This window comes from Scyliorhinus canicula, chromosome 3 (assembly GCF_902713615.1).
Source record: "Scyliorhinus canicula chromosome 3, sScyCan1.1, whole genome shotgun sequence".
NCBI classification, from domain to species: domain Eukaryota; kingdom Metazoa; phylum Chordata; class Chondrichthyes; order Carcharhiniformes; family Scyliorhinidae; genus Scyliorhinus; species Scyliorhinus canicula.
The window spans coordinates 105,108,688-105,129,195 of NC_052148.1; the positions used below are offsets into that span (position 1 = coordinate 105,108,688).

General features: G+C 45.7%; 1 protein-coding gene across 1 annotated transcript in view; it reads right to left on the reverse strand.

The window, feature by feature from the left end:
- adamts6 (ADAM metallopeptidase with thrombospondin type 1 motif, 6) overlaps nucleotides 1–20,508 on the reverse strand; it is a 429,889-nt gene that overhangs the window by 21,335 nt on the left and 388,046 nt on the right. The window contains exon 21 of the mRNA XM_038791039.1: nucleotides 17,995–18,124. Coding sequence (XP_038646967.1) covers nucleotides 17,995–18,124 — 130 coding nt within the window. The remainder of the gene's footprint in view (nucleotides 1–17,994; nucleotides 18,125–20,508) is intronic.

Sequence of the window (20,508 nt, forward strand, 5' to 3'; positions counted from 1 at the left end):
ATCAATTCTCTGACTGCCCTCTTATTATTGAAATATTAAAAGAAATCTTAATGTATGTTACAGTCTGCAGCTATATTTTTCTCCATGTCCCTCTCTTACCCCTCTGACCACCTTGTTAACATATTTCTCCAAGTTCCACCATTCATTCCAGTCAGTCCTTTCCTCTGTGTATTATTTATACAGGTTGCCCTTCCTCTTTATTTTGCTTCTGAGTTAGGGTCATGCTTGTTTAGTCTAAGTTTGCTGACCTTAGGCATGTATTTCTCCTGCATGTTCAGCAGTATGTATATTCCACTTATCTGTTGAAATGTTATGGAACAAGCCTTGTCAATCAACTTGCACAAGCAGTTTCTTCATTGCTTTTAAAGTAGCCACTTTACAATTAAAAACCTTGTGCCTGGCCCTTTGTGTTTCTAGATCTCAGATCACAATTAATTTGGTACTTGCGTGGTCACAATCCTCTAATGAAGGCATAGATTTCCTTTGCTGTATGGTTACTTCCCATAGCTTTACAAAGTCTTTATGCACTGTCTCCCATAGTTTTCTGCACACACTTGATCATGGAGCAATCATGTAACTCAGACGCCAAACTGTTTGGGTGTTTCCAAATTGTTGAAATCACCCAGTAAAGTAACTTTCCTGTTTACACACGCCTTCCTTATCGCTTAGAGAGTAAAATGTCTTCCATCTTTTTCTGACCTAGTGGTCGAACATGTTTTGTCTTTCACATTAACGATATCCAACCAGAGGAATTCATTTTGTAACTTTTCAACTCCCATAGGATCAACTTCATTAACCTCCCTTGTATCTCTGACATATGGGGCTGCACTACCCCCTTTCCTGTCTGCTACTTCTTTTCTGTCACTATACTCACGGATGCTGTATTCATTACAACCCTCTAGGGTCAACTATGTTTCTGATATTCTTATCACATTGTGTCCCTTACTGCTACAACAGCCTCCAGTCCCAGCATCTCATCTCCAATGCTTCTAGTATTCATGAATATATATTTTAATTATAGATTTGCTTCCTTTCTTGGCCCTATGTCTGTCTGGTTCTGGAATCTGGCTCCTGTTTGTCTCTAAGTCTGCGTGCCCATACGTGTGTATTGACTACCTTCCACCCTGTGATCTGTCTTGTCTGGGATCTAATTTCCTCTCTGCCCTCCCCCGCTGCCTATCTGGTTTAAATTATTCCCACTAGCTGTCTCTTATGTTCCTTGGAAGTCTCCTATTTCTGCTTTATTTAGGTGCAAGCTCTTGTACTAGTCCTCAATGCTCAAGAATTATTCTGTTACTTATAAAAGTTAACGTTATTTCCAGACCAGATTGACACCACTTTCTTACAACTTCAAATTTTTTGGTCAGCCCTCTTCTTTAAAGAATATACCAGAATATACCAAAGAATATTACTTTGCATTCCTTCTACGTCTTCGAAAGAAATCCTCATATGCCCATTGAATAGAATAAAATAGAATCCATAGGATCCCTACAGTGCAATAGAGGGCATTCGCCCCACTCTGTCTGTGCTGACCCTCTGAAAGAACAACCTAACTAGGTCCCCTCCCCCACCCTATCCTCTTATCCACCTAACCTGCACATCTTTGGACTGTGGGAGGAAATCGGAGCACCCGGAGGAAACCCACGCAGACACGGAGAGAACATGCCAACTCCACACAGGTATTCACCCGAGGTTGGGATTGAACTCGGGTCCCTGGCGCTGTAAGCCAGCAGTGCTAACCACTGTGCCATCGTGCCACCCCGCTGTATATAATGGGCTAGATTCTCTGCCACCAGTAGCAGGGAGCCCAATGTGGTGGAGAATCCCTTGTGTGGTAAAAACAGAATCGGTGCCCGGAGCCGATACGTTTGCGGTGCTCCAGTCAACCGCTAGCAGCGGTAACAGAGAACCCCCATAACAGAGACCCCCATAACGGAGAATCCCCCATAACAGAGAACCCCCATAACAGAGAACCCCCATAACAGAGAACCCCTATAACAGAGAATCCCCCATAACAGAGAACCCCTATAACAGAGAATCCCCCATAACAGAGAACCCCCCATAACAGAGAATCCCCCATAACAGAGAACCCCCCATAACAGAGAATCCCCCAAAACAGCGAATCCCCATAACAGAGAATCCCCCAAAACAGCGAATCCCCATAACAGAGAACCCCCATAACAGCGAATCTCCCATAACAGAGAATCCCCCATAACAGAGAATCTCCCATAACAGAGAATCCCGCAGAATAGAGATTCCCCCATAACAGAGAATCTCCCGTAACAGAGAATCCCCATAACAGAGAATCTCCCTTAACAGAGAACCCCTCAAAACGGAGAATCCCCATAACAGAGAACCCCCATAACGGAGAATCCCCCAGAACAGAGAATCCCCCCCCAACAGAGAATCCCCCATAACAGAGAATCCCCATAACAGAGAATCCCCACAGCAGAGCATCCCCCTTAACATAGAACCCCCAACAGAGACTCCCCATAACAGAGAACCCCCCATAACAGAGAATCCCCCATAACAGAGAATCTCCCTTAACAGAGAACCCCTCAAAACGGAGAATCCCCCATAACAGAGAACCCCCATAACGGAGAATCCCCCCCAACAGAGAATCCCCCCAACAGAGAATCCCCCATAACACAGAATCCCCCATAACAGAGAACCCCACATAACAGAGAACCCCCCATAACAGAGAATCCCCCAACAGAGAATCTCCCATAACAGAGAACCCCCAACAAGAGAATCTCCCAGAACAGAGAATCCCCCATAACAGAGAACCCCCATAACAGAGAACCCCCCAAAACGGAGAATCCCCCATAACAGAGAACCCCCATAACAAAGAATCTCCCATAATAGAGATTCCCCCATAACAGAGAACCTCCCAAAACGGAGAATCCCCCATTACGGAGAATCTCCCCAACAGAGAACCTACCCCAACAGAGAACCCCCACACAGAGACCCCCAACAGAGAATCCCACACAGAGAACCCCCAACAGAGAACCCCCCAACAGAGAACCCCCCATAACAGAGAACCCCCAACAGAGAACCCCCCCCAACAGAGAACCCCCCATAATAGAGAACCCCCATAACAGTGAACGCCAAAAACAGAAAACCCCCAACAGAGAATCCCCCCCAACAGAGAACCCCCATAACAGAGAATCTCCAATAACAGGGAACCCCCACAACAGAGAATCCCCATAACAGAGAACCCCCCCATAACAGAGAATCCCCCATAACAGAGAACCCCCCATAACAGAGAACCCCCCATAACAGAGAACCCCCATAACAGAGAACCCCCATAACAGAGAATCCCCATAACAGAGAATCTCCCATAACAGTGAATCCCCCATAACAGAGAACCACTATAATGGAGAATCTCCCATAACAGAGAATCCCCATAACAGAGAACCCCCATAACAGAGAACCACTATAATGGAGAATCTCCCATAACAGAGAATCCCCAATAACAGAGAACCCCCATAACAGAGAACCACTATAATGGAGAATCTCCCATAACAGAGAATCCCCCATAACAGAAAATCCTCATAACAGAGAACCCCATAACAGAGAATCCCCCTTAACATAGAACCCCCAACAGACACTCCCCCATAACAGAGAACCCCCCATAACTGAGAACCCCCATAACAGAGAACCCCCCATAACAGAGAATCCCCCATAACAAAGAATCTCCCATAACAGAGAATCCCCCATAACAGAGAACCCCCCATAACAGAGAACCGCCATAACAGAGAATCCCCCATAACAGAGAACCACCCATAACAGAGAACCCCCCTAACAGAGAATCCCCCATAACAGAGAATCCCCATAAGAGAGAATCTCCCATAACAGAGAACCCCCAACAAGAGAATATCCCAGAACAGAGAATCCCCCATAACAGAGAACCCCCATAACAGAGAACCCCCCAAAACGGAGAATCCCCCATAACAGAGAACCCCCATAACAAAGAATCCCCCATAATAGAGATTCCCCCATAACAGAGAACCTCCCAAAACGGAGAATTCCCCATTACGGAGAATCTCCCCAACAGAGAACCTACCCCAACAGAGAACCCCCACACAGAGACCCCCCCAACAGAGAATCCCGCACAGAGAACCCCCAACAGAGAACCCCCCCAACAGAGAACCCCCCATAACAGAGAAACCCCAACAGAGAACCCCCCCAACAAAGAACCCCCCATAATAGAGAACCCCCATAACAGAGAACGCCAAAAACAGAAAACCCCCAACAGAGAATCCCCCCCCCCAACAGAGAACCCCCATAACAGAGAATCTCCAATAACAGGGAACCCCCACAACAGAGAATCTCCCATATCAGAGAAACCCCCATAACAGAGAACCCACCATAACAGAGAATCCTCCATAACAGAGAACCCCCCATAACAGAGAACCCCACATAACAGAGAACCCCCATAACAGAGAATCCCCCATAACAGTGAATCCCCCATAACAGAGAGCCCCCATAACAGAGAACCCCTATAATGGAGAATCTCCCATAACGGAGAATCCCCCATAACAGAGAATCCCCATAACAGAGAATCCCCATAACAGAGAATCCCCCTTAACATAGAACCCCCAACAGACACTCCCCCATAACAGAGAACCCCCCATAACAGAGAATCTCCCATAACAGAGAATCCCCCATAACAGAGAAACCCCCAAAACGGAGAATTCCCCATAACAGAGGACCCCCATAACAGAGAATCCCCCATAACAGAGAACCTCCCATAACAGAGAACCCCCATAACAGAGAATCCCCCATAACAGAAAATCCCCCATAACAGAAAACCACCCATAACAGAGAACCCCCCTAACAGAGAATCCTCCATAACAGAGAATCCCCATAAGAGAGAACCCCCATAACAGAGAACCCCCCAACAGAGAACACCCCCAACAGAGAATCCCCCATAACAGAGAATCCCCCAACAGAGAATCCCCAGGAGAGAACCCCCCAATAGAGAACCCCCATAACAGAGAACCCCCATAACAGTGAACCCCCCCAACAGAGAATCCCCCAACAGAGAACACCCCCAACAGAGAATCCTCAGGAGAGAACCCCCAATAGAGAACCCCCATAACAGAGAATCCCCCATAATAGAGAACCCCCATAACAGAGAACACCCAAAACAGAGAATCCCCATAACAGAGAATCCCCCATAACAGAGAACCCCCCATAACACAGAATCCCCCATAATAGAGATTCCCCCATAACAGAGAACCCCCATAACGGAGAATCTCCCCAACAGAGAACCCCCCCAACAGAGAACCCCCACACAGAGACCCCCCAACAGAGAATCCCCCACAGAGAACCCCCAACAGAGAACCCCCCAACAGAGAACCCCCCCCATAAGAGAACCCCCAACAGAGAACCCCCCCAACAGAGAATCCCCCCATAATAGAGAACCCCCATAACAGAGAACACCCAAAACAGAAAACCCCCAACAGAGTATCCCCCCACAGAGAATCCCCCCAACAGAGAATCCCCCCAACAGAGAAACCCCCAACAGAGAATCCCCCAAAACAGAGAACCCCCCAACAGAGAACCCCATAACAGAGAATCCCCCCATAACAGGGAACCCCCATAACAGGGAACCCCAATAACAGAGAATCCCCCATAATAGAGAATCCCCATAACAGAGAACCCCCCATAACAGAGAATCTCCAATAACAGGGAACCCCCACAGCAGAGAATCCCCCTTAACAGAGAACCCCCAACAGAGACTCCCCCATAACAGAGAATCCCCATAACAGAGAATCCCCCACATCAGAGAATCTCCCATAACAGAGAATTTCCAATAACAGAGAATCCCCCATAACAGAGAATCCCCCACAACAGAGAACCCCCATAACAGATAATCTCCCATAACAGAGAATCCCCCATAACAGAGAACCCCATAACAGAGAACCTCCCATAACAGAGAACCCCCCATAACAGAGAACCCCCCATAACAGAGAATCTCCCATAACAGAGAACCTCCATAACAGAGAATCTCCCATAACAGAAAACCCCCCATAACAGAGAACCCCCCCTAACAAAGAACCCCCCCCCACAGAGAATCCCCCATAACAGAGAATCCCCCAACAGAGAATCCCCAGGAGAGAACCCCCATAACAGAGAACCCCCCATAACAGAGAACGCCCAAAACAGAGAACCCCATAACAGAGAATCCCCATAACAAAGAATCCCCCATAATAGAGATTCCCCCATAACAGAGAACCCCCACAATGGAGAATCCTCCCAACAGAGAATCCCCCCAACAGAGAACCCCAACAGAGAATGCCCCCAACAGAGAACCCCCAACAGAGAACCCCATAACACAGGATCCCCCCATAACAGGGAACCCCCATAACAGAGAATCCCCCATAATAGAGATTTCCCCATAACAAAGAACGCCCAAAACAGAGAACCCCCATAACAGAGAATGGCCATTACAGAGAACGCCCCAACAACAGAGAATCCCCCATAACAAGAACTCCCATAACAGAGAACCCCCTATAACAGAGAACCCCCTATAACAGAGAATCCCCATAATAGAGAATCCCCCACAACAGAGAATCTCCAATAACAGGGAACCCCCACAGCAGAGACTCCCCCATAACAGAGAACCCCCCATATCGGAGTATCCCCCATAAAAGAAAATCCCCCAACAGAGAATCTCCCATAACAGAGAACCCACATAACAGAGAACCCCCATAACAGAGAATCCCACATAACAGATAATCTCCCATAACAGAGAACCCCCATAACAGAGAATCCCCAATAACAGAGAATCTCCCATAACAGAGAACCCCCCATAACAGAGAATCCCCCATAACAGAGAATCCCACATAACAGAGAATCTCCCATAACAGAGAACCCCTATAACAGTGAACCCCCATGACAGAGAATCTCCCATAACAGAGAACCCCCCATAACAGAGAATCTCCCATAACAGAGAACCCCCCATAACAGAGAACCCCCCATAACAGAGAATCCCACATAACAGAGAATCTCCCATAACAGAGAACCCCTATAACAGAGAACCCCCCATGACAGAGAATCTCCCATAACAGAGAACCCCCCATAACAGCGAATCCCCCATAACAGAGAATCCCCCATAACAGAGAACCCCCCATAACAGAGATCCTCCATAACAGAGAACCCCCAACAGAGAATCCCCAACAGAGAACCCCCCAACAGAGAACCCCCCCAACAGAGAACCCCCCTAACAGAGAATCCCCCCAACAGAGAATCCCCAGGAGAGAACCCCCCAACAGAGAACCCCCATAACTGAGAACCCCCATAACAGAGAACCCCCATAACAGAGAACCCCCATAACTGAGAACCCCCATAATAGAGAATCCCCCATAACAGAGAATCCCCCATAACAGAGACTCACCCATACCAGAGAACCCCCATAACAGAGAATCTCCCCATAACAGAGAATCCCCCATAACAGAGACTCACCCATAACAGAGAATCCCCCATAACCGAGAATCCACCAACAGAGAATCTCCCATAACAGGGAACCCCCATAACAGAGAATCCCCCATAACAGAGAACCCCCAACAGAGAATCCCCATAACAGAGAATCCCCCCATAATAGAGATTCCCCCAGAACAGAGAACATCTCAGAGTTAAGTGCTTTCACTTTATATTTTTCACAGCAGAAAGCACTTAACTGCTTTTAATGTCATAATGGCCTGCCAGTCATAGCTATATGTTTCAACATTGCAGCTAGGTTCAAAGCAGGCTTGTTGAGATGTATTCAAAAGTGAAGGGCGATGAAAATAAACAATCCAGACATATGGCTGTCTGGAAGCTTCAATTACAGGCTACCAAAACCTATTGCTCTTTGAAATGAATATAAGTCTTGCAGATCAAAGGATCTCAGGGGATTTAAAGCCTGTAGTGTGGTTTTGGCTGTCTATTAAATTACAGCTGCTGCTTTCTAGACAACTGTCTGGGGCAGCAGGTGTAGGGCACAGGTGAGTGAAAAGGCAGTGATTTTATTTCACTGTTTCTGTCTGGTCTGCTCTTTAGCTTCCAGGGAGGGGTGACTGATGGGGCGGTCTCTGCTTCGGGGGCTCTCTGATATGTGATTTCCCTGTTGTGAGGAGATTCCTTGTTATCGGGGATCCTCTGCTGTGGGGGGTCTCTCCCATAAGGGGGGGGGGGGGGTTCTACTATGGAGGGGTCACTGCTATGGGGGGTTCCTTGTAATGGGAGGGGTTCTCTGATATATGGGCTCCTTGTTATGGGGGGGTTCTCCGATCGATGGGTTCACTGTTATGGAGGGGGTCTCTGGTGAGGAGGGGGCCTCTGATGGGGGTCACTGTTGGGGGGGGGTCTGATGGGGGGGTCACATGGTGGGGGACATGGGTGGGATCGGTGGAGGGGATTGGGTCGCACTCATTTGTGCGCTCTGTGTGGGGTTACCCAACAATTCATGTGGGATGGAGGTGATGTGGATCCCCCTACTGGTCAGGGGGGAGGGGGGTACAGAATCTGCTTGCTGTGGGGAGGGTGCCAGTCGCCGGACCTCGCTCTCAGGTCGCCATTGAGTGGAAACCCTTGTGATCCCCGCCATTAATTTGCATGGCAAGGGAATGTGAATCGTGTCTGGGCACTGCAAGCTCAAACCCGAAACGATTCACCTCCAGGTGGGGGGGAACATAGACTCCCGAATGGAGAATCTAGGCCTACATGAATAACCACTTCTTTTAGCTCAACAAATGTCTCGTCAGTATGAATTTTCTCCAGGTAAGCAAGTTATCAGAGTATCCGAACAGACCATTCTTGTGCCAGATAGGTTTCAGGGCTCACGGAAACCTATCTGGCACATTCTCACTGTGAAATCTGATACATTCAAGTGTTTTCTTTATTCACAACAACAAGCAATTGCATTTATTTAGCGCTTTTAACATACTAAAACATTCCAAGGTGCTTCTCCAGAGTGCAATTAGATAAAATTTGGCATGGATCTGTATTGAAAAATATACGGATAGGTGACTAAAACCATGACCCATTAGATATTTTGAGAAGGTAAAGAGGTGGAGGGATTTATGGAAGGAAGTTCAGATCTCAGAGTTTAAAGGTTGGATTCTTCCGCCCCGCCCACCACAAGATTGCCACGGGCGGGACACAAACCCTGTAAAGGTCCATTGACCTCAGGCTGGAATTTCTGGTCTTCGGGCAGGTGCGACCGGCGGATCCCACCCTAAGCATGACAACGATACAAATATAGGAACATATGAATAAGAACATAAGACCTCGGAGCAGGAATAGGCAATTCAGCCCCTTGAACCCGCTCCGCCATGCAATATGATCATGGCTGGTCTCCCTTTGGCCTCAACTCCACTTTCTTGCCCATTCCCATAACCCTTGAACCCATTGCGAATTAAAAATCTGTCCATCTCATCAGGAAGTGGGTAGTGGGGGAGGGGTCGGCATGGGAGCGTATGGAGGCGGCCTCATGCAAGGGCACCAGTTTGGGGGCATTAGTAACTGCGCCTCTGCCATTCCCGCCGGCACGGTACTCCACCAGCCCCGTGGTAGCGGCGGCCCTGAGAGTCTAGGGGCAATGATGGAGACATGTGGGAGCATGTCCAAAGCTTAAGGGATTTTGGCAGGGGTTTGCAGATGTCATGTCCACGGTGTTAAAAACAAGAGTGGCGCTTAGTCCAGAGGTGGCGATTTTCGGGATGTCGGAAGACCCGGGAATCCAGGAGGAGAAAGAGGCAGACGTTCTGGCCTTTGCTTCCCTGGTAGCCCGGAGATGGATACTATTAGCTTGGAGGGACTCAATGCCCCCGAAGTCAGAGACCTGGCTATTGGACATGGCTAGCTTTTTCTGTTTGGAGAAAATCAAGTTCGCCTTGAGAGGGTCACTGTTAGGGTTCGCCCAGAGGTGGCAACCGTTCATCGACCTCTTTGCGGAAAATTAATCGTCAGCAGAAGGGGGGGGGGGGGGGGGGGGGGGGGTTAGTTTAGCTTAGAGTAGGGGGTTAATAAAGGGGGGACCTGTAAGGGAGGGAGATGGCTTTTGCACTATGTTTATAGTTTCATGTACATTGTTTATTGTGTTGTTATAATACCAAAAAATACCTCAATAAAATGTTTATTAAAAAAAAAATCTCTCGATCTCCTCCTTACATTTACACAATTTCCCGGAATCCACCGCACCCTGGGGGTAGTGAATTCCACAGATTCACAACCCTTTGAGAGAAGTCATTCCTTGTCATCTCTGTTTTAAATCTGTTAACCCTTATCCTAAGACTGTGACCTCTCATTCTAGATTGCCGCACAAGAGGAAGCATCCACTCTACGTGTAATTTGTCAATACCTTTTATCATCTTATATACCTTAATTAGATCTCCTCTCATTCTTCTAAACTCGCCAGGGTATAGGCCTAAATTGCTCAATCTCTCTTCATAAGACAATCCCCTGGAATCAATCTAGTAAACGTCCTCTGAACTGTTTCTAATCCCTCCTCTAATAAGGGGACCAAAGCTGAACACAGTACTCCAGGTACTCACCAATGTCTTGTACATATGCAATAACACTTCCCTACTTTTATACTCTATCTGTTTAGCTACAAAGGCCAAAATTACATTTGCCTTCCTTATTTTCTGCTGTATCCGCATATTAGTTTTCTGTAATTCATGCACGAGGACACCCAGATCTCTCTGCATCGGAGCACCCCAAAGTCTCTCCCCATTTAGATAATAAGTTACCTTTCCATTTTTCTGACCAAAATGGATAACCTTACACTTATCCAAATTTTTGGCCCACTCACCTAACCTATCAAGTCCATTTGTAAATTTTTTATTTCCTCATTGCAACTTACTGTCCCACCTTTTTTAGTGTAACTAGGAGCAGGAATAGTCCAGTTGGACAGGAGATGCAGCAGCTGGTGGTGCACAGCCAAACATAAAAGTAAAACCAAATTAGTCTAGAAAGCAGAGCAAAGAGAGACATGTTAAGGCACAAGGGAATTTGGTAAGGTTGGATGGCATTTATTTTCATGCAAGAAGTCTTATATGTAAAGCTGATGAACTAAGGGTGTTGATTAACACATGAGAGTATGATATTATTGCTATCACAGAGACATGCTTGAGGGAGGGCAAGACTGGCAGCTGAATATGCCAGGGTATAGAGTCTTCAGGCGAGGTGGAAGGGAGTGTGTGTGTAAAGAGGTAGTGTAATGTTAGTGTATATGGACACAATTACTGTGGAGGCCAAATTGGTGAAACTTAAAAACAAAAAAGGGGACAATCACTTTGCTAAGAGTGTACCATAGCCCCTAAACAGTCAGGGAGAAAGAAAAGAGCAGATATATGTATGCAAATCTCAGCGAAGTGTAAACACAAAGGGTAATAATAGTCGGGGATTTCAACTTCCCCAATATTAATTGGGATAGGCAAAGACTGAACTGGCAAGATTTAGGATGTATAGGATGGGGAAGGAAACTGCAGAGGATGGGTACAATCGAAATGTGGAGCTTTTTCAAGGAACAGCTACTGCGTGTCCTTGATAAGTATGTACCTGTCAGGCAGGGAGGAAGTTGTCGAGCAAGGGAACCGTGGTTTACTAAGGAAGTTGAAGCACTTGTCAAGAGGAAGAAGAAGGCTTATGTTAGGATGAGACATGAAGGCTCAGTTAGGGCACTTGAGAGTTACAAGTTAGCCAGGAAGGACCTAAAGGGAGAGTTAAGAAGAGCGAGGAGAGGACACGAAAAGTTGTTGGCGGATAGGATCAAGGAAAACCCTAAGGCTTTCTATAGGTATATCAGGAACAAAAGAATGATTAGAGTAAAATTAGGGCCAATCAAGGATAGTAGTGGAAAGTTGTGTGTGGAATCAGGGGAGATAGGGGAAGCGTTAAATGGATATTTTTCATCAGTGTTTACACTGGAGAAAGACAATGTTGTCGAGGAGAATACTCAGGTTCAGTCGACCAGGCTAGATGGAATTGAGGTTCAAAAGGAGGAGGTGTTATCAATTTTGGAAAATGTCAAAATAGATAAGTCCCCTGGGCCAGATGGGATTTATCCTAGGATTCTCTAGGAAGCCAGGGAGGAGATTGCAGAGCCTTTGTCCTTGATCTTTATGTCGTCTTTGTCGTCAGGAATAGTGCCGGAAGACTGGAGGATAGCAAATGTTGTCCCCTTGTTCAAGAAGGGGAGTAGAGACAACCCTGTTAATTATAGACCTGTGAGCCTCACTTCAGTTGTGGGTAAAATGTTGGAAAAGGTTATAAGAGATAGGGTTTATAATCATCTTGAAAAGAACAAGTTGATTAGTGATAGTCAACACGGTTTTGTGAAGGGTAGGTCATGCCTCACAAACCTTATTGAGTTTTTTGAGAAGGTGACCAAACAGGTGGATGAGGGTAAAGCGGTTGATGTGGTGTATATGGATTTCAGTAAGGCGTTTGATAAGGTTCCCCACGGTAGGCTATTGCAGAAAATAAGGAAGTATGGGATTGAAGGTGATTTAGCGGTTTGGATCAGTAATTGGCTAGCTGAAAGAAGACAGAGGGTGGTGGTTGATGGCAAATGTTCATCCTGGAGTTCAGTTACTAGTGGTGTACCGCAAGGATCTGTTTTGGGGCCACTGCTGTTTGTCATTTTTATAAATGACCTGGAAGAGGGTGTAGAAGGATGGGTTAGTAAATTTGCAGGTGACACGAAGGTCGGTGGAGTTGTGGATAGTGCTGAAGGATGTTATAGGATACAGAGGGACATAGATAAGCTGCAGAGCTGGGCTGAGAGGTGGCAGATGGAGTTTAATGCGGAAAAGTGTGAGGTGGTTCACTTTGGAAGGAGTAACAGGAATGCAGAGTACTGGGCTAATGGCAAGATTCTTGGTAGTGTAGATGAACAGAGAAATCTCAGCATCCAGGTACATAAATCCCTGAAAGTTGCCACCCAGGTTAATAGGGCCGTTAAGAAGGCATATGGTGTGCTAGCCTTTATCAGTAGTTTCGGAGCCACAAGGTCATGCTGCAGCTGTACATAACTCTGGTGCGGCCGCTCCTGGAGTACTGCGTGCAGTTCTGGTCACCACATTATAGGAAGGATGTGGAAGCTTTGGAAAGGGTTCAGAGGAGATTTACTAGGATGTTGCCTGGTATGGAGGGAAGGTCTTACGAGGAAAGGCTCAGGGACTTGAGGTTGTTTTCGTTAGAGAGGAGAAGGCTGAGAGGTGACTTAATAGAGACATATAAGATAGTCAGAGGGTTAGATAGGGTGGACAGTGAGAGTCTTTTCCTCGGATGGTGATGACCAACACGAGGGGACATAGCTTTAAATTGAGGGGTGGTAGATATAGGACAGATGTCAGAGGCAGTTTCTTTACTCAGAGAGTAGTAGGGGTGTGGAACGCCCTGCCTGCAACAGTAGTAGACTCGCCAACTTTAAGGGCATTTAAGTGGTCACTGGATAGACACATGGATGAAAATGGAATAGTGTAGGTCAGATAGGCTTCAGATGGTTTCACAGGTCGGCGCAACATCGAGAGCCGAAGGGCCCGTACTGCGCTGTAATGTTCTATGTTCTATGAACCGCTTAGAGGGGACGCAATTCTTGAAGTGCATCCAGGAGAGCTTTCTGAGCCAGCACGTAGAAAGTTCTCTAAGAGAGTCAGCGGTTCTGGACCTGATTTTAGAGGATAAAGTTGAGCACGTAGTAGAAGTGTAAGTAGGGGATCATTTCGGTAAAAGTGACCATGGACCTGATCTAACCAAATGGGAACATAGTCCCATAACAAGCATATTTAGCTGCGTGTTTCCCGGTGCTCGCATCACCAAAAAAACGTTATCTAACGTTTCTCCGGTTAGAAACTGGGCCTCTGTAGGGAACACGGGGCTGAGGCCGCGCTTAGACCCGTTTCTTGCACTGAGGATTCCCACTCGCTAGATCTCCTCAGTGTAGGGAGAGATTGGGACGCCTTATTTAAATGATATCCCAATCTCTTGAGCCCCCGAGGTGACCCACAAACCCCTACAAAGCCCCAATTCACCAAAAGGGGGACCTCAGGGGCCCCCCACATGCCACCTCATGTACACATGGCAACTTGGCACCATGGCAGTGCCACCTAGGCACCTTGGCAGTGCCAGACTGGCACTATATGGCAGTGCAAAGATGCCAGGCTGGCAGTGCTAGGGTGCCACACTGATGAAAGCAGTGCCAGGGTGCCACTCAGCCCAGAGGGCAAGCACCTGGGCTCCCCTGATTCCCTGGGACAACTCCACCAGTGCAGTTCCATCTGGTCTCTGTTCAGTACTGGTCAACACTGGTTTGTGTGGACCAGTACTGAACAGCCCTCACCCAAGGTCTCCAAGGGGATAGATCCCAATGCCTTGCTTAGCTCAGGGAACTGCATATTAAAGTGAGAGTAGCTGTCTCGCTCTAATATGCAGATTTGCCAAAAAGTGATCCAACCCACAATGGGTAGGATTCCCACGCATTAGATCTCGTGAGGCGTAGCAAGCTAGGTAACTCCCGGGAACGGGGTCTTCCGGCATCTACTGACCACGCTGCACCATGTTGTTTTTCAGGTGCAATGTGACCGGTAGATCACACCCTGAAACTCGGTAAGATTTAAGGTATTTATGCAGATGGACCTGAAATGAAGGTTCTGAATTGGGAGAAGGCCAATTTTAATAAGATAAGTCAGGATCTGGCCAAATTGGATTGGGAGCAGCGACTTGTAGGAAAATCCATGTCAGAGCAGTGAGAGTCATTCAAAAAGTGAAGAGAGAGAGTACAAAGCCAACATGTTCCTGCAAAGGTAAGGGTGTGACCAAAAAAATCCAGCGAACCCTGGGTATCAAGGGATATACAGAATTGGATAAGTAAAAAAAAAGGGAAACTAACGGCAGATTCAGAAAGCTCAAAACAGTGGATGCCCGAGGGGAGTATAAAAAGTGCAGGGCGGGGCGGGGGGGGGGGGGGCGCAGGGATACTTAAAAAAGAAATTAGGAGAGCAAAGAGGGGCATGAAAAACCACTGGCAGGCAATATAAAGTGTTTATAAGTATATTAAGGGAAAGACAGTAACCAGGGTAAGAGTAGGGCCTATTAGGGACCAAAGTGACAACATGAGCGTGGAGCCAATAGATCTAGGTGAGGTATTTAAAGAGTATTTTGCATTTGTGTTCACTGTGGAGAAGAACAATGTAGGTATAAAAAGTAGGGAGAAGGACTGTGTTATAACTGAACAGATTAGCATTGAGCGGGTTAGCAGCTTAAAAGTGAATAAAACCCCAGGCCCAGAGGAGATATTTCCCAGGATGCTGTGTGAGGCAAGGGAAGACATTACAGGGGCTCTGACACTAATTTTCAAATCCTATCCAGCACAGGTGATGTGCCAGAGGACTGGTGGACAGCTAATGTGGCACCATTACTCAAGAACAGAAGTTGGGAAAAACAGCCAATTATAGCCCAATAAGTATAGATGATAGAGATGTTATTGGAAATAATTCTGAGGGACAAAATTAATCTCCACTTGGGGAGGTCCTGTCAGCATAGCTTTGTCAGGGAAAGTTCATGTCTAACAATTTGCTTAAATTTTTTGAGAAGGTGTCTAGGTGTGTAGATGAGGATAGTGCAGTTGATGTACTCTACTTGGTCTTCAGTATGGCTTTTGACAAGGTCGCAAATTGGAGACTGATCAAGAAGGTAAACTTGATGGGATCCAGGGCAATTTGGCAAATTGGACCCAAAAATAGCTTAGCTGCAGGGGGCAGAGGGTGATGAACAAAGGGATGGCAAGAATTGGTGCTGTCCTGTGCTTTTTGTGGTGTACATTAATTATCTAGATGTGAATGTGGGGGGTACGATCAGTAAGTTCACAGATGACACGAAAATTGGTGGTGTGGTAAATAGTGAGAGGGAAAGCCTTGGATTACAGGACGGTATAGATGGACTGGTCAGATGAGCAGAACAGTGGCAAATTAAATTTAATGTTGAAAAGTGTGACATATTGCATTTTGGAAGGATTAGCAGGGCAAGGGTAACACAATGAACGTGATGAAGCTAGGAAGTACAGAGGACCAGGGGATCTTGGGGTGCATGTCCAAATATCGCTGAAGGCAACAGTACATGTAGATAAGGTGGTTAAGAAGCATATGGGACACTTGCCTTTATTAGCTGAGGCATAGAATATAAGAGCACAAGGTTATGATGGAGCTGTATAAAATGCTCATTAGACGACAGCTAGAGTACTGTCCGCAGTTCTTGTCACCACATTTTAGGAAGGATGTGATTGTACTAGAGAAGGTGCAGAGGAGATTCACCAGGATGTTGTTGGGCTGGAGAATTTCAGCCATGAAGAGAGGCTGGTTAGGCTGGGGTTGTTTTCCTTAGAGTAGAAAAGATTGATCAGGGACCTGATTGAGGTGTACAAAATTATGAGGGACATAGATAGGGTAGCTAGGAAGAAATGTTCCCCTTAGTAGAGAGGTCAAAAACCAGGAGACACAGATTTAAGGTAATGGAGAAGAGATTTAGAGTGGATCTGAGGAAAATTCTTTTCACACAGAGAGTGGTAGGACTCTGGAACTCACTGCCTGAAAGGGTGGTAGGGACCGGAATCCTCAACATTTAAGAAACATTAAATGAGCACTTGAAATGCCATAATATACAAGGCTGTGGACCAGGTGCGGGAAATGGGTTTTGAATAGATAGGTTATTGTTGGCCGGAACAGACACGATGGGCGGAAGGGCCTCTTGCTGTGCTTTAAGATTCTTAAAAAATTTTTTTTTTAGAGTACCCAATTATTTTTTCCAATTAAGGGACAATTTAGCATGGTCAATACACCTACCCTGCACATCTTTGGGTGGGGGGGGGGGGGGGGGGGGGGGGGGCTAAACCCACGCAAACACAAGGAGAATGTGCAAACTCCACACGGGCAGTGATCCAGAGCCGGGATCAAACCTGGGACCTCGGCGCCGTGAGGCAGCAGGGCTAACCCACTGCGCCATGATGCTGCCCCTTGTGCTTTAAGATTTTGACTCTAAACTCCAATGAATACAGAACCAACCTGTCCAAACTTTCCTCATAAATTATCCCTTCATCCCAAGAATCAGTCGAGTGAACCTTCTCTGAACTGCTTCTAATATAATTATAATGTAATCATAACCTTTCTTAAATAATGAGACCAAAATTGAACACAGTACTCCAGATGTGGTCTCACCAATGCACCATACGACTAGCACAACCTACTATGTTTGTATTCACAATGAACAACATCCTATTTGCCTTCCTATTTACTTGCTGTCACTACAGACTGACTTTCTGGAATTCATACACCAGAAGTCCCAGATCCCTCTGTGCCTCAGAGATCTGTAACCTCTCTCCATTTAGATCATATGTTGCTTTTATATTTTTCCTGTCAAAGTGGACAGGTTCACATTTTCCCACTAATGGAAATAAAAGGCCATTTTTAAAATTAATTTACGGGATGTGGGCATCTCTATTAGGCCAGTATTTATTGCTCAGTCCTCATTGCTCCTCAGAAGATGGTGGTGAACTGCCTTCTTAAACTTCTGCAGTCCCTGAGGTGTAGATACACCCACTGTGCTGTTAGGGAGGGATTTGGCGATGAAGGAACGGCGATATATTTCCAAGCCATGGTGGTGAGTGACTTGGAGGGGAACCTCCAGGTGTTTGTGTTCCCAGGTAACTACTGATCTTGTTCTTCTACGTGGTAGTGGTCCCTGGTTTGGAAGGTACCGGTGGAGGGACCTTGGTGAGTTCTTGCAATGCATCTTGTAGATGGTACACACGGCATCTTAGAAATGGTACATATGGCATCTTATAGATGGTATGCACGGCATCTTATAGATTGTACACACGTCAAATTCTGGCCCAAGGTACGTATTCCATAAGTCAGTTTCTGCTCATTTAAATTGCTGCAGAGGGAAACACTGTTATTGTTCCCACGGTGCACAAAGTTATATCGAAAAGATTTGCAAACTTACTCTGGTGGACACGGTTCACTGTTGCAAGCTCTCTGAGTTTCTGGTGGCTTACTGTCAAGGTCACAATAACTATTCTGGACAATGGAATTGTCATCTAATCTTTTACAAACTACTTCTTGTTTCTGGGCACCTGTAAAGGAAGAAGTGTTTTAATGTTTTTTGTTAAGATAAGCACATTCTGTAAATAAGAATTTATTTTCATAACTAACATTTGAAAAAACCATAGTATTAAGTATTGATTTGTTGGCAGTCTTAGAAAATGTCTGCTTTTCATTGGATATATAGCAGTATATCCTGAATAGGTAGAGGTGTGCAATATGTTTTATTACAAAAAGCATAACATGATCCAACTTTTCTGTACATGACAAAATAGCTTGCAAGTGCATATCAGTGAATTAATTCTTTTTTTAAAGGGTACCCAATTCTTTTTTAGCGTGGCCAATTCGCCTACCCTGCACATCTTTTTGGTTTGTAGGGGTGAGACTAACACAGACTCGGGGGAGAATGTGCAAACTCCACATGGACAGTGACCCAGGGCTGGGGCCGGGATTGAACCCAAGTCCATGGCACCGTGAGGCTGTTGTCCTAACCACTGCGCCACCATGTTGCCCTCTTGCATATCGGCAAATGATGGATAGTACACACAAATGTTTTAATTTATACTAGTGCTGTGAGGACCCAGAAAAGGTGGCTCCATTTCTAATGATTCATCAATGAGGACAGACTCCAAGCGAAATAATGGGACGAGTGAAATTGAGCGACACAATTTAATGTAGAGATATATAGAGATGCGTTTTGGAGGGAGTAATTAAGATGGGCAATACAAACTGGTTAGGAAATGTTTAAAACGGGTGTAGGAACAGAGAAATTAGGAGTGTGCTTGCAAGATGCTCTTCTATATGTACATGTGAAGTCCAAAAACGGATGACGGATCTGTGACAAAAAGTGTTTTGGCGTGTACCAGCTTCTGAGTGGAGGAAATGTAGATTGAAGTTTCAGGTGCAGAAGCATCATCAACTTGGAAAAAAGTTAAATAAAACTGTTACTTCCATTAAAATATGTCCATTAATGACCATGATTGTGGTTGAGTTAGCTGGTTACACAGGTAAGCAGTCCACCACTGAAGACTGTTGGATGAATACATCACACATGATGAACTAATATTGGGCTTTTGACATCAGGAAAATCACTTACAAGAAAATATAGTTTCCCATTCTGTAAACATGAATATTGCATTGAAATGGTTGAAAAAAATTCAGGGGCATAAAGTGTCATATATATATATATTGGATAGAGGATTGGTTAGCCAACAGGAAACTGAGAGTAGGCATAAATAGGTAATTATCAGGTTGACAAGTGGAATGCCACAGGGATTGGTGATGGGGCCTCAACCATTTACAATCTGTATCAATGACTTGGATGTAGGGACCGAATATATGGTTGCTAAATCTGCTGATAACACAAAAAATAAGTGGAAGCATAAGTTATGAAGAGGACACAAAGAGTCTGCAAAGGATATACTTGATTATGTGAGTGGGCAACATTTGGAAGATGGAGCATCATGTGGGAAAATGTGAACTTGTCCACTTCGGCAGGAAAAATAAAAAAAAACATATTACCTAAAGATTACAGAACTCAGGTGCAGAGGGATCTGGGATTCCTGGTATGTGTATCACAAAACGTTAGTATGCAGCTACAGTAAGTGATTATGAAGGCAAATGGGATGTGGTCACTTATTGCAAGGGGAATTAAATATAAAAGTAGGGATGTTTTGTTACAATTTTACAGGACAATGGTGAGACACATCCCGAGTGCAGTGTATAGTTTTGGTCTCCTTATTTAAGAAAGGATATAATGCATTAGAAGAAGTTCAGAGAAAGTTCACTTGGCTGATTTCTGGGATGGGGGAGTTATCTTATGTGGAAAGGTTGGACAGGTTGGTCCTGTATCCATTGGAGTTTAGAACACTGAGAGATGATCTTTGTGAAACATATAAGATCCTGAGGGAACTTGACAGGGTGAATGCTGAGAGGGTGTTTCCCTTTGTGAGAGGGACCAGAATTCGAGGAGTTTAAAAATAAGGGGTCTCCCGTTTAAGAGATAAGTTTTTTTCTCTCAGAGGGACATGAATCTGCGGAACTCTCTTCCTCGGAGAAGGGAGAGGCAGGGTCATTGAATAATTTTAAGGCAGAAGTAGTTAGATTCTTGGTGAACAAGGCAACCAAAGGGAAAAGGCGTCGGAAGGAAAGTGACATTGAGGCAATCAGATCGACTATGATCTTTTAAAAAATTTGTTTACAGGATGTGGGCATTGTTGGCTGTGCCAGAATTTGTTGCTCATCCTTAATTGCTCTCTATTTCAGAGAACTTTTGGGAGTCAACCACAATGCTGTGGATCAGGAGTCACATGTAGGCCAGACCAGGTAAGGATGGCAGATTTCCTTCCCTAAAGGACATGAGTGAACGAGATGGGTTTTTGCAACAATTGACAATAGTTTCCTGTCATCATTAAAC